Source organism: Rhinoderma darwinii, chromosome 5 (assembly GCF_050947455.1).
Source record: "Rhinoderma darwinii isolate aRhiDar2 chromosome 5, aRhiDar2.hap1, whole genome shotgun sequence".
Lineage (NCBI taxonomy): Eukaryota > Metazoa > Chordata > Amphibia > Anura > Rhinodermatidae > Rhinoderma > Rhinoderma darwinii.
Window position 1 is genome coordinate 27,107,006 of NC_134691.1, and position 15,602 is coordinate 27,122,607.

General features: G+C 44.4%; 1 protein-coding gene across 1 annotated transcript in view; it reads left to right on the forward strand.

The window, feature by feature from the left end:
• The first annotated feature begins 535 nt into the window (after positions 1-535).
• Positions 536-15,602, forward strand: part of SNTB1 (syntrophin beta 1) — a 68,558-nt gene continuing 53,491 nt past the window's right edge. Inside the window, exon 1 of the mRNA XM_075827969.1 lies at positions 536-1,242. Coding sequence (XP_075684084.1) covers positions 738-1,242 — 505 coding nt within the window. The 5' untranslated portion in view covers positions 536-737. The remainder of the gene's footprint in view (positions 1,243-15,602) is intronic.

Below are 15,602 nucleotides of genomic sequence, written 5' to 3' on the forward strand. Positions count from 1 at the left end.
ACCGCAGAATAAAGCTAACATGTCATTTTTAATGCACGGCGAACGCCGTAAAAACAAAACGCCAAAAACAATGGAGGAATCACTGTTTTTTTTGTCCCATTCCACACCACAAAGAATTTTTTTTCCAGTTTCCCAGTACATCAAATGGTACACTAAATTGTGCAGTGAAAAACTACAACTACAAAACTCCCGCAGAAAACAAGCCCTCCTACGGCTTGATCGAAAGAAAAATTAAAGCTTTTGGAATATGGGGAAGAAAAAAAAACAAAAAAAAAATTTAAAAAAAAATTGCTGCAGCGACAAGGACATAAAATAACATCAAAATGTTAACAAACAAAAAAGTTTTTGTGTAATTTACATAGCTGTAACACCCAGAGCGTCCACTAGATGTCGCTGTTTCCCACTAACCCTCTGCATTGCTTTCGCTTGCTGGATGTTTTTTTTTTCAGTGGATACAATGTTGCATCAGGACGCGTCCCTCATTAACCCTGTGCTGCCCGGGGCGCCACCTTGTGCCTTGCCTAATGCCTGGCTCCCACCTTCCCTGCCCACCGCACCGAGCTGATGATTCTGTGCATTATTTGTTCTGCTTTGTTTGCTCAGCTCTTCTCGGGTTTCCCAGCTCTTTGCTCCACCCCACTGGGGATCAGGAGACAGAAAGCCATTAGTTGGCACTAAAACTATTTCCCAGTGTGTGAACTCGGAGTAAAGTCCTGGAGGTGGACAATGCACCAGGCATGGCTGTAGCTGCAGCAGCACCGGGCACCAGGGTGCAGAGGAGCGGCTGGCTGGAAGTTCTGGTGAGGGAGCACTGGCACAAAGTTGGGGTGAACTTATATGAGGACTCCCTGGTGCTGAGCAGTGAGGACATCAGCTCCAATGGCATTACCAATGGCTCTTACAGAAGCCCCCAAGACCAGGAGCCTGGCAGCCCCAAGGGGGTCAGGACTGCACTCACAGACCTGCCAGAGCAAGTGCCAGAGGCTATTGCCAACAAGAAGAGGGCAGTTAAGGTGGTGAAGCAGGAGTTGGGGGGGCTGGGCATCAGTATCAAGGGGGGCAAGGAGAACAAGATGCCCATTCTCATCAGCAAGATCTTCAAGGGGCTGGCAGCGGACCAGACACAGTCTCTTTATGTTGGAGATGCCATCTTATCTGTCAATAGGGTGGACCTGAGGGATGCCACTCATGATGAGGCTGTGCAGGCTCTGAAGAAGGCTGGCAGGGAGGTGATTCTGGAGGGTGAGTGCTGCATGCTGGGGATGAGCTCTGACAGGTGGTATGGGCACATTAAACTTCATCAGTGCTACACTCAAAGATGTTCTGCAGCAGCTGCCTTAGAGCAAGGCTCCTTTTACTAGTATATGTAGGTCATGAATGTATAGAAATGACACTATTATAGGCTCTAACCATGCTGAATTGTAACTGTCAGTTCTGTATACAAAGACGTTCTGCAGCAGCTGCTACACAGGAATGATAGATGTCATTGCTTTTATAACTAGAACATGTGTTTGCTGAATTTACATTACAGCATGTTATGTATGTTATTACTTTATCAATGCTCGATTAGAATTGACAGGTCTGCATTCAAAGCTGTTCTGCAGCAGCTGTTTCACAGGGATTGAAGATCTTACTAGATGTATGACTAGAGCATGTATTTGCTGAGTTTATATGATTACAGTCTGCCTACACTGTCTTATGCTGGATGATAATTGACACTTCTTTATTCCATTCAAAGAAGTTCTGCAGCATCTGCTACACAGAAATGATAGATCTCATTGATTGTATGACTAGAACATGTGTTTGCTGGGTTTACAACATTACAGCTGCATGTCATTTGTGTTATTACTGTATCCATGCTAGATTACAGTTGACACGTCTGCATTCAAAGATGTTCTGCAGCAGCTGTTTCACAGGGATTAAAGATCTTACTAGATGTATGACTAGAGCATGTATTTGCTGAGTATATATAATTACAGTCTGTCTACACTGCCTAATTTGACTATGTTGGACGATAATTGAAACTTTTCCATTCAAAGATGTTCTGCAGCAGCTGCTTCTGTATAGGAATTAGATTACTTATTTTAATAGATTACTACTTCATAGTAACTAACTTTCAAGTTTGAATTGGATGTCACAAAAAACTGCATACATGTATTGCTGACTTATAATTGACAATTCTGCACTCAAAGATGTTCTGCAGCAGCTGTGACATGTCATATGTTATTGGGTATTTGTGCATCTTATACCACTCCACTAAGTGTGAATTTCGAGTGACAGTTCCCTGTCAGCTGTCCAGGAATCATTGTAATTTCTGCTTTCAAACATGTTCTGCAGCAGCTTCTACTTTGTGTGTGTGCAGATGTAATGCCACTACAGGTTGTGTGTATGATGTCCAATCCCCCAAAAAATAGCTATGACTGCAGTTTACCCTTATATCCTCCATGTCATGTCACAAGCGTCCAGGAAGCTGAGGTATGAGGAGCTGTTTGGTGGGGTCCTCACACTGTACAGCTGCTTTATCTGTCCCTGTGTGGTGCTCCCTATGATATGGGCAGAATAAGATGGTCACCGGAGATCTTCTCTTCATGACTAATAAAATGGTGTTGCTGGCCCTTTAAATAGAGTAATATACAATACCAATATGAAGTTATACAGGGGGTGCAGTGTGCACAGTGTACAGCCCCCCTGAAGTGGAATCCATGGGAGATGTAAGTTACACCAGAACTGGGGTTCCACAATATGGGTATCCTATAAATGACTTTATTTAAAGGGCCCCTGTCTTAAAAATAGATGTATTTTCTATAGTATTATTGAGGGGAAGAAAATCAACGGTGACCATAGTTTTCCCTCCATATCACGTGTAGATGGGACCCCCACCCATGTCAAGAACGAGTTTAGCCTAGAATTGATCTTGATCGAGATCTGGCCTATATATAACTCTCCATTGGAATCTATGAAGGTTACAGAAACCAATAAGTAATGGGATACTTTCTTAATATATTGGGGTCCCAGCAGTTGGCAGATATCTGGTACAAATGGATCCATCTAAGCAGCATCTATGGATATTCAGTCATGCACCTATTGGACGGCAGCCACCAGAACGTATTCGTCCACTAGTAAAAACTGTCTGAAGAACTATATGTTATACTCATGTACTCAGCTAGCGCTGACCACAAGTCATTGAAGAAGTTCTCAGCTCTGCTGAGTTAAAGGGCAAGTACACTAGACATTATTTAGACCTAAATACACTTATCATAAGTTTTACGTAGGGACAATTTATCATAAACAATGTCTTTTTATAATCTCAAAGTTCTGGACCATGATACGTTGCATTTATTAAGGTGTTAGAGAAAGACTTGGCAATATGGTTCCTTAGGGGAAGGAAGTGACAACCACATATTTCCTACGCAAAACACATTAATAAGCCTACTGTCCATGATATGAGATATACCTTCCAATAGTCTGAGACCACAAGAGGAACTGAGCTTATATAAATTTGCCTAAAGAAGCATCTCTAGGATGTTTGAGTGTTCCCGAGTTAAGCAGGGGCGGGACTTAAGGATTTGGGATTCAAATTTTGGGAGGTATACAGATGGAGGTTTCCCCACCACAGTCATTGATGGCATATGGCTAAGATCAGGTTCGTTTTTAGAGGGTGGCAAACTGGGCAATTGCATATGGCACGTGTACCATTGTGGTATTCCATGTGTCAGTCTCTCACCTGTTATTTTTCTTGCTGCGTCTATCTCTATATATCAGACTGGGACAGTTGCTTAGCATCAGTGTGGATCCGGCTCGGTGACGCTTTCTCTACTTGAGTCTATGGAAATCTATGTGTCACCCATCACAGGCTTTAGCAGTTCCTGTACCACACTAGTATTAAACAGGGGGTGAGACAAAAACTTCAATCATCAGCTACTACTGATACTTAGACAGGTTCCTATCACACAGGTATAATGTAGAAGAATATAGTGCGGCCCCCCTGTCTGTATACTTATGGTTTCTCAGCTTATTTAGGAGAATATAGAGAGAATGATAATCACAGTGTCCCCCAGCATGCAGAGATGGTATGGTCTTTAGCTGGTCATGTGATGCTGTGCTGAAACAACATGGGATTCATAGCAAAGCAGAGAGGAAGAGAAAGCTGGGGAAATCTAAGAATCAAGATGGAGGCTTTTTTTTAAAGCACAGACAAGGCCGCAGTTCAAAAAGTAAGTACAGTATACATAAAAGTGTAGAGTGTGGTATACAGTCAGGTGGGGGGTGCAAGGATGGAACGTTGTGTCTCCACTGGAGGCCTTCTTTAAGGATCGAAACCCCAGGAGCAAGCTAAAACCACCCAGTATTGTTTTGCGGTTTATGATTAGTATGTGGGAACTATATAACAGTATCCACAGGATAGGGGATACATGTGTGATTGCTGAGGGTCTGATCGCTGGGACCACCAGCGATAAGGAGAACGGGGGAGCGAAAGTCCCCCGAAGTTCTCCATGAGAAGAGTGGGACTTTCGGGGTCTGTGTCCGGCAGCTCCATAGAAATGAATGAGCGCCAGTCACGCTTGTGCCGATGCGTGACCAGTGCTCCATTAATTTCTATGGAGCTGCCGAACACACAAGCCGGACAGAGACCCCGGAAGTCCCAGTTTCTCATGGAGCACTTCAGGGACTTTCAGTACCTCCGTTCTCCTTATCGCTGGGGTTTGCAGCGGTCAGACCCCCAGTGATCACACATGTATCCCCTATCCTGTGGATAGGGAATACATGTGTTTTGTGGGACAACCCCTTTAATGTATGGACGGTGACATTTTATGATGTTTCTTGGCACCTACCAACACTTTGCAGAAGTTGCTGTCCCAAACCTTATGCCGAAAATGTCTTCAGAAGTGCAGGATTAGAGACGATCCACTCTGTTTTTTCCTTGCGTGTAGAAAATGTAACTATGACCTTTTCAGAAATTTCATTTTTTTTTTACTGTTCTTATTTTGGTCTTGGCAGTTTTAGGTGACTGCTTTTACGTGGATTGAGTAGAGTTGATGTAGTGCGAGGCAGGCCGCAGCTTGTTGATTCTCAGTCATTGTAGCATACTTGTAGCTTGTTCTGCCAGCCGCCAGCTTACTCCCATGTTGTAGTAGGAAGTTTGTGGATTTGACGACTTTTATGGATCCATGCATGTCAGAATTCCTTGCCAGTCCCTGGGCTTAAAGGGTACCTCCAAAGTTATACTCCGCTTTGTCTGCTGCCAGAAGATTTCGGCTTCGTTCACACGTAGCGGAGTTGTTGCAGATTACAGTATTAGATTACAAGCAGTTGTTGCATAATACAGCAGCAGCAAAGTGGATGATATTTTACCAAATCTTATTCACACGCTGCGGAAAATGTCCTTGTGGATATTCACCTGCGGTGTTAAAATTAGCAGCATTTTTGATGCAGAACGGCCGTGGATTTGTTGCAGAATTTTCTATGAATTACCCGCAGATCGGCACCAAAATTTGGACAACTGTAACATAAAAAAAAGTTAAATACATAAATAACACTATACACACTTTCCCAATCTTCTGCTGCTCGTCTGGAAACGCTGCCCTGGTTCCTCGTTGGTCTCTGTATCGTGGGTTCTAGCGATGACCATTATACTCAAACACATCGGCACAACTTACGAAAAGTCTCAGTGAGACTACCCCTTTAAAAAAAAATTGTTAAATGTTCTGTGAAATTTCTCTAAAGTGAACCAAGAGGGGGTACAGTATCAGAAAAACATAGTTGCTTTCTATAGAAACAGCGCCACACCTGTCCATGGGTTGAATGTGGTATTGCAGCTAAGCTCCATTGAAAAGAATGGGACTAGACTGCAATACCACACACAACCTGTGGACAGGTGTGGCACTGTTTTTGGAAGGAAGCTGCCGTGTTTTTCTCATCCTATACAACCCCCTGAAGTACGTTCATAATGAGCTGCGGCTGGCAGTACAACTTTATGCGTCCTTCTTCTGAACCTGTGTTATTGTCCCTCTTGAAGTAATTTTGGCCGCTTTGCAAAAATACCGCAGGGTCTTAAATTCAATATAATATAAAGACATTTTACTCTGCACAAGAGTCACTGAGGAATTTCATCAATTCCCAAACAATTTCCTTTTCTGCAGAGCACGGGATTCTTAGGTGAATACTTGGACAATTATCACCTGCACGGGGAGGGGGATATTCTCCTTTAATAGAACTTCATGATTTTCTGTTCAATTATTTAAGAACTTTAATGGGTTTTCTTCTTTCGCATTAAACTCGTAAAAATTGACTACAAACATTGCCGCGCTTCTTGCTGATTTCTGTACTATTTTACCAAACATTAATATCAAGAGAAGTTTGTTACTTTGGTTACATTGTAATAGGGCACAACTTTACGGAGTAACATGCACTGAAGGGGAGACTGTCACCAGGGTAGACCCCTTTAGATTAAGGCATCCTGTAGGTTTTGCTTCAAAGAAATCCCGGGATTGAGGAAATTGACTCCTTATTACTGAAAGAAAACTCGCTTGAAGTTTAAGAACTCCCTCTCTATCATACGTGACAAGTACGTGACAAGCTTTGTGGGCACTTTAGGGGCAGCTGAGTGGGCACAATTGGACCTACTCGTTTAGCATTATTAGGGGTTCTTTAAGAAGCCTTTTTTTGAAGGGGTTTGTCCTGGTGATCAGCTCTCTTTAGGGCTGGAACAAGAGATAGGCAGACTAGGTGACCACCTAGGGCACCATTGGAGGGGGGAGCAGTTTATGGATTAGGAGAGATGTGAGGTATGGAGTCGGGAGAAGAGCTGTAGTGATAAGGAGGCCATACACATTAGATACACTATATGGACAAAGGTATTGGGACACTTCCACGTTACACCTACAGGAGCTTTTATGACAGCCCATTCTAAATCCATAGACATTAATATGAAGTTGGTTCCTGCTTTGCAGCTGAAACATCTTCCACTCTTCTGGGGGCTTTCTACAAGATTTTGGAGCGTCTGTGGGAATTTTTGCTCATTCATCCAGAAGAACATTTGTGAGGTCAGACACTGATGTTGGGGGAGGGGGTCTGGCTCACAATCTCCGCTCTAATTCATACCAAAGGTGTCGGATGGGGTTGAGTCAGGACTGTGCGGCCAGTCAAGTTCTTCCACCCCAAACTCCAACCAACCAACCAACCAACCGCCCACCCATGTCTATATGGACCTTGTTCACTGGTGCACAGTCATGCTGGAACACAAAAGACCGAACCCCAAACTGTTCCCCCAAAGTTGGAAGCTACAATTGTCCACAATATCTTGTTATGCTGAAGTATTAAGATTTCCCTTTACTTGAACTAAGGAGCCGACCCCTGAAAAACACCCCCATAGCGTTACCCTCCTCCACCAAACTTTACAGTTGGCACAATGCAGTCCGGCAGGGAACGTTCTCCTGGCATTCACCAAACCCAGACTCATCCATCAGACTGTCATATAGAGAAGCGTCACTCCACAGAACACGTTTGCACTGCTCCACAGTTCAGCGGTGGCGGCTTTACACCCCTCCATCTGATGCTTGGGGATGTAAGACTGGCATGCAGCTGTTCGGCCCCCATGTCATGAGGCTCCAGGGCACACCGTACTTCTGCGGATGTTAACGCCAGAGGAGGTTTATACTCTGCAGTTATTCAGTCAGCAAAGCGTTGGCAACTTTTATGCACTATGCTCCTCAGCACTCGGCGCCCCCGCTCTGTAACTTCACGTGGTCTGACACTTCGTGGCTGAGTTGCTGCGGTTCCCTCCACTTTACAATAATATCACTCACAGTTGATGGCGTTATATCCAGGAGGGAAGACATTTCAGGAACGACTTGTTACACCGGTGGCGTCCTATTACAGGACCGCGCTCGAGTTCAGTGATCTCTTTACAACGACCCATTCTATCACAAATGTTGTAAAGGCGACGGCATGGCGAGTGCTGGAACTCTTTTATTTTATAGAAAAATATAAAACAAATCCACAAAATACATAACAAAAACGAAAAACAAAAATCTTAACTAAAAATACATTGCTGTATATATAATACCTGACCTGGCCCCATCTACTCCACTCATACAGCCACATTCACACCTTATCCAAAACAACAACAACTAGATTCTCAAAAAAACCTACAGAACAAAACAATAGCAAAAAAGAACCTACTCCCACCCATGCCAACCAAAGTGCACAGAAACAAGAAAAATAAAGCAAACAAATAAGCAAATAACACCCCAAACAACAAAAACACTTTTTTTTTTTTCATTAATTCATATATTAACTCAGAACAAAAGTCTTCCTATTAGTATTATAATGGTCAGATGTCGCAGAGCTAAGATTGCTAGGTGTAGTGGAGCTGAATTTATTTTTGCGTATTGCAGGTAATTTTTTATACATGCTGGCGTTGCTTATTAGACTAGGTTTTCAGTGTATGGAGTAGAGCGTGCGCTGCGCAGATCTGAAGCCGGCGGCGTGTCTCTACTTGCACAATGCAGTATAATCCGAGGTGCTGGATGATAATGGAAGGAATGGTATGCGGAGCATCTGCTTCCCTCCACATTGTGAAACGGCACATTGTATACAGTCACACTGTCTTTTTATATCATGTCACAGCCTGTCAGTCAGGCCGCACTCTGCGTCTCGTGTATTCTGCATTGTGCTGCCAATGAGGGGGTTCAGCAGAGCATGGCGGCCGTGCAGAGCTCTCCACCAGGATGACGTTCTTGCTCCGCATCATGGATTTGCACTGTCCAATTACATCATTGAAAAAATAATCTGCCATTAAAACTGTTCAAGGTTTGGTTTTGGTTAAACTCTATTTTATTCCCTGGGAGCACGTTGCCATTGACAAGTCCATTGGGCTCCATTGGCCTGATGAAGGCACAAAGAGTGTCCTTTAGACCTGGTATACGTAAGTACACTGTACCTTTTTTTTAAGTATGATAGAGCGTGGTAGACTACACTATTTTATACAATGGGACCCTGCAAGAAAAGAAAACGTTTTTTTTTAACATAGGGTGCTATAAGTGACGTGTACCACTGTATGACATAAGTCACAGGCATACGTTTGGCGTATATGTCATGGGCGTCTCAATAGCTTTCCATGACGTATATGTTAAACAAACGCCATAATAGTCTATGGGTGACGGATGCCACTATTCATCCATCACAGCCCGTGTTTAATGTATAGGTCGGAAGCTTTCCCAGGTATATACGCTAAACGTAGTGAAGAAACGTAAAGTGAATGGGGTCTTAAATGGCAGTCGCTGCATGGTCACTGACTCTAGGATGTCTGGTCATGTCTCCAGTAGGAACAGCAACCTCCTCCTTCCGTCAGTGGTCAAAGCTTTGCACACCTTTTCTGTAGCCACCTCCTAGTAGTCACAGCATGGTACCCTTACCACGTATGTATTCATTTCCCACGATGCGCCCTCTGCTGGCAGGAAGCTACATACAAGTAGTCTTTTTCTTCCCAGTTGGAACGGTCTGTGACTGCTTCTGCTGGAATAAATGGAGTTTGAAGCGGTTAGTGACAGCGGCCAGTTCCAAGCGGCCGGGTAGAAGCAACTGGCTGGAACACAATCCGGTCACCAGGGCTGGTTTTCTATCTGTAGTGTTTTGTTGGGCTCTGCCGTACTGTCCATTATACGGTTTCTCCCAACCTCATTGACTCTGTGGCAGCGGTGACAGTAATTGTCCTCCCGAACACTTAGTCTAACGCTATGTTCATACGCTTAACTAACAAAAAACGGCTGAAAATACGGAGCTGTTTTCAAGGGACTCTGATTTTTCAGTCGTTTTTTAAGCAACTTGCGTATTTTGTGGTGTTTTTCATGGCCGTTTTTGGAGCTGTTTTTCTATAGAGTCAATGAAAAACGGCTCCAAAAACTTCTCAAGAAGTGACATGCACTTCTTTTTACGAGGCGTTTTTTTACGCGGCCATTTTGAAATCAATAGGCAGATGTTTGTAGGTGTTCAGCCTCCGCATTTTTAGCAGTTTTTTGGGGCGTTTACGGCCTGAAAAATGTCTGAAAATAGCCCGTGTGAACATCGCCTAAAGGTTAAATAGTTACATAGTTCGTACAGTTGAAAAAAGACACATGTTCATCAAGTTCCACCAAGGGATGGGAAAAGGGAAGGGAAACATTTCTACACATAAGAGCGGGTATTTTTTCGTTCTAGGAAATGATCTAAAGCCTTTTTTAAAGCATCTCCTGTCCCTGCTGTGACTATTCCATAGATTAACAGTTCTCACAGTGAGGGCTTATTTACACGAACGTATAATAGGTCCGTGCAATTTCACGCGCCTCGCACGGACCTATGCAAGTCTATGGGGCCGTGCAGACTGTCAGTGATTTTCATTCAGCGGGTGCCCGCTGCGTAAAACTCACGACATGTCCTATATTTCTGCGCTTTTCGCGCATCACGCACCCATTGAAGCCAATGGGTGCGTGAAAATCACGCGCAGCACACGGAAGCACTTCCGTGGGACGCGCGTGATTCGCGCAACAGCAGTAAAACTATGAATGTAAACAGAAAAGCACCACGTGCTTTTCTGTTTACAAACATACAGAGTGTTATAATGATGGCGACTGCGCGAAAAGCATGCAGCCGCACATCATATGGTGATGACACACGGAGCTGTTAAGTGCCTTTTGCGCGTGCAAAAGGCCGCGTTTTTGCGCTTGCAAAACGCACACGCTCGTGTAAATCCGCCCTTATTCTAGTCTTAAGGGGGTAAATATAACGCTCGTTGCCGATAATTTCCCTGTGTAAACAGGGGAAGGATCAGCAGATGAACGAGCAAACGATCAATCATCTGCTGGTCGTATCGTTTTAAAAAAAGTAAAATATCATTGTTGTCGGCAGCGCATCTTGGTGTGTAAACAGGGAGACGCGCTGCCGACATGATAATAATGTATGGGGACGAGGGATCAGAGTAACAACCGCTCGTCCCCATCCATAACTCCGTGTGACAGGAGCAAGCGAGCGCCGATCATCGATGTCTCATTGATCGGCGCTCGCCTCACCGGCCGCTTATCAGCCGGTGTAAAAGGGCCTTTAGTCTAGATCAGAGGTCTCAAGCACGCGGTCCGCGGGCCGCATGCGGCCCCTTGGGCAGTCATTTGCGGCTCGTGGGACAGAGAGACGCTAGTACAGGCTCTGCTCCGGGATTCTGTGGAATTCCCTGACATCGCTGTCAACATATGGACAGCGATGTCTGGGGCTTCCGCAGAGCCGGAGTCCGGTGCAGAGCGCTAGTATCGGCTCTGCTTCGGCACTCTGTGGAATTCCCTGACATCGCTCTCCATATATGGACAGTGTTGTCAGGGTCTTCCCCAGAGCTCAGTCCCGAGCAGAGCGCTAGTTCGAGCTCTGCTCCGGGACTCTGTGGAATTCCCTGACATCGCTGTCCATATGTGGACAGTGTTGTCAGGGTCTTCCCAAGAGCAGAGTCCCGAGCAGAGCGCTAGTACAGGCTCTGCTCCAGGACTCTGGGGAATCCCCTGACATCGCTGTCCTCATATTGACAGCGATGTCTGGGGCTTCACCAGAGCTGGAGTCCCGTGCAGAGCGCTAGTATCGGCTCTGCTCCGGGACTCTGTGGAATTCCCTGACATCGCTGTCCATATATCGACAGTGATGTCAGGGGCTTCCCCAGAGCAGGAGTCCCAGTGATGTCAGGAGCACAGCTGGAGTCCCAGGAAGAGCCTACTAGTTCTTTGCCCGGGACTCCAGCTCTGGGGTTGCCCCTGATATCACATTCCCGTCCAGGAGAATCCTCTGACGTCACAGTGTATGGACAGCGACGTCAGGGGCTCCAACAGCAGAGGAATCCCCAGCCAAAGCTTCGGCAACGCTCTGGCTGGGGATTCCACTCCTAGAGGGAGCCCCAATGGAGCTATGTACTTGGGGTGTGTGTGTGGCAGCATCTGCGGAGGGCACTGTGGCAGCATCTGCGGAGGGCACTGTGGCAGCATCTACGGAGGGCACTGTGGCAGCATCTACGGAGGGATCTGTGGCAGCATCCACGGAGGGCACTGTAGCAGCATCTACTGAGGGCACTGTGGCAGCATCTACGGAGGGCACTGTGGCAGCATCTACGGAGGGCACTGTGGCAGCATCTACGGAGGTCACTGTGGCAGCATCTACAGAGGGCACTGTGGCAGCATCTACAGAGGGCACTGTGGCAGCATCTACGATGGTTTTAGTGATTGACATCATATATAGGTCATTAGGTCATCACTGTGATAAGATGAATTAGTTACCAGATTTTTCCACTAAATCAGGTATTGAAATAGCAATTTATGGATTTATGGCATTTATGTTCGTAGGATGACCTCTGCTTTGTATATTGGTCTATAGAATGTGATTTCTATTAGAATACATGTCTGTATTGTATACTGGTCAATAAAACATGTTCCCTGAATTGTATACTGGTCAGTAGAAGATGCTCTCTGTATTGTATACTGGTCAGTAGAAGACGCTCTCTGTATTGTATACTGGTCAGTAGAAGACACACTCTATATTGTATACTAGTCAGTAGAAGACGCTCTCTGTATTGTATACTGGTCAGTAGAAGACGTTCTCTGTATTGTATACTGGTCAGTAGAAGACGCTCTCTGTATTGTAAACTGATCAGTAGAAGACACACTCTGTATTGTATACTGGTCAGTAGAAGACGCTCTCTGTATTGTATACTGGTCAGTAGAACACCCTCTCTGTATCGTATACTGGTCAGTAGAAGAAGCTCTCTGTATTGTATACTGGCCAGTAGAAGACGCTCTTTGTATTGTATACTGGTCAGTAGAACACGCTCTCTGTATTGTATACTGGCCAGTAGAAGACGCTCTCTGTATTGTATACTGGTCAGTAGAAGATGCTCTCTGTATTGTATACTGGTCGGTAGAAGACGCTCTCTGTATTGTATACTGGTCGGTAGAAGACGCTCTCTGTATTGTATACTGGTCAGTAGAACACGCTCTCTGTATTGTATACTGGTCAGTAGAAGATGCTCTGTATTGTATACTGGTCAGTAGAAGACGCTCTCTGTATTGTATACTGGTCAGTAGAAGACGATCTCTGTATTGTATACTGATCAGTAGAACACGCTCTCTGTATTGTATACTGGCCAGTAGAAGTCGCTCTCTGTATTGTATACTGGTCAGTAGAAGACACTCTCTGTATTGTATACTGGTCAGTAGAAGACGATCTCTGTATTGTATACTGGTCAGAAGACGCTCTCTGTATTGCATATTGGTCAGTAGAAGACTCTGTATTGTATACTGGTCAGGAGAAGATGCTCTGTATTGTATACTGGTCAGTAGAAGACACTCTCTGTATTGTATACTGGTCAGTAGAAGACGCTCTTTGTATTGTATACTGGTCAGTAGAAGATGCTCTCTGTATTGCATACTGGTCGGTAGAAGACGCTCTCTGTATTGTATACTGGTCAGTAGAAGTCGCTCTCTGAATTGTATACTGGTCAGTAGAAGACGCTCTCTGTATTGTATACTGGTCAGTAGAAGACACTCTCTGTATTGCATACTGGTCAGTAGAAGACGCTCTCTGTATTGTATACTGGTCAGTAGAAGACGCTCTCTGTATTGCATACTGGTCAGTAGAAGACTCTCTCTGTATTGTATACTGGTCAGTAGAAGACACACTCTATATTGTATAATGGTCAGTAGAAGACGCTCTCTGTATTGTATACTGGTCAGTAGGAGGCGCTCTCTGGTCAGTAGAAGACACTCTCTGTATTGTATACTGGTCAGTAGAAGGCGCTCTCTGTATTGTATTGTATTGTATTGTATCACTAGAGTGGTCTCTATGTATTGTATACTGGCCACTAGCACATGTTCTGCATTAAATAGTGGTCACTAGAGCATTCTCTCTGTATTGTATATTGGCCACTAGCACATGTTCTGCATTGTATAGTAGTCATTAGATCATGCTATCTGCATTGTATACTGGTGACTAGAACATGTTGTTCATATGGTGTACTGGCCATTAACAACATGTTCTGCATTGTATAGTGGTCTCGAGTATGCTCTGTATTTTATACTGGCCATTAGCACACATACTGCATTGTATAGCAGTCACTAGATCATGCTCTCTGTATTGTATACTGGCTATTAGCACATGTTCTGCATTGTATAGTGGCCATTAGATCATGCTCTCTGCATTGTATACTTATGACTAGAACATGCTGTTTGTATACTGGCCATTAGCATGTTCTGCATTGTATAGCAGTCACTAGATCTCTGCATTGTATACTGGTGACTAGAACATGTTGTTCATATGATGCACTATCCATTAGCACATGTTCTGCATTGTATAGTGGTCACTAGAGCATGCTGTCTTTACTGGCCATTATAACTGTATTGTATACTGACAATCGGTAGACCCAGCTCTCTGCATTGTATACTTTTTAGAGAACTTTTTTGTTGTTGGTTAATGGAAAATAAATGAATAATTAGCATTACCCAAAATACAATAACCTTTTCTCTGCAGTTTGTGGACAACGTCTCATGCAGTTTAACCAGAATATCCGCTACATATTTTTGTGACATAGATAATACCTGACTATTAGTATTTAGAACCTAGTGTTATGGTTACTGTTACATGTTTTGTTGCATTCAGGTCTTGTATCTTGTAGTCTGATCCTGCAGTCATGTCATACAGTATTTGTTTATAATGTGTAACCATGGATACACATGGGTCTGCATAGGAGCTGTATACACAAAACGGTAGAAGATTATTTACAAATTTGCTTTCATTTTTACTTTTCTTTGGAGCAATAAAAGTGTTTTACAAACAGCTACATTAGCTTATAGCATTTTTGTTTCCTAACACCCCTCCCCTCAGAGAAGTCATCTAATGCTGTCATATTATGCAGTCTGAATCACACCAATACTATACTTTCCAACAATTAAATTCCAAATCACGGGACACCCCCCGTCCACCTAGGAACACATCCAAACACTTATTTTTATGCACAATTGCATAAGCCCATCCTTTTGTGATCCGCTATGATGGAAGTTGACGTTTTGTAACAGCTAGAAATCTGTAGATTGGAAACTGTTGCCCTATAGTATGTAAAATAATTGTGCAATGTGTCCAGTAAGCCCAACGTAATGTAGGCGCAGACGTAATGAAGAGAGCGCATGACAAGGTGGTTTGGGTAATGCTATAAGTTGGAGGCTAAGTTTAAGGGGTTTGAGGGGTTAAGGAAAAGGGGATTGGCCATAGGGGTTTATCCTTAAGTGGAGGGAGGAGTATGGTGTATATAAGCCCTGGTGGGATAGAGGCAGCCCTCTTTCCCGCTGGACAACAGAAGACAGTATTTGTGTAGTGTAGTGTGAGAAACAATCACTTACCTGAACATGGATGCTTCGTTGGAGTCCATGATGGCCAGGATTCAGAATGCGGCACTGCTGCATGGGCCTGGATGGCTGGAGCAGCATTTTGCGGTGGCTCTTCCTCCTGTTCCAGCGGCAGGAGTGTAGAGCGTGGAGGGACGCAGGAGCCAGCGTTCCGGCCTCCGGAGAGGCTTTCCCCTGAGGTAACGTCTCAGTCCCGTCGCC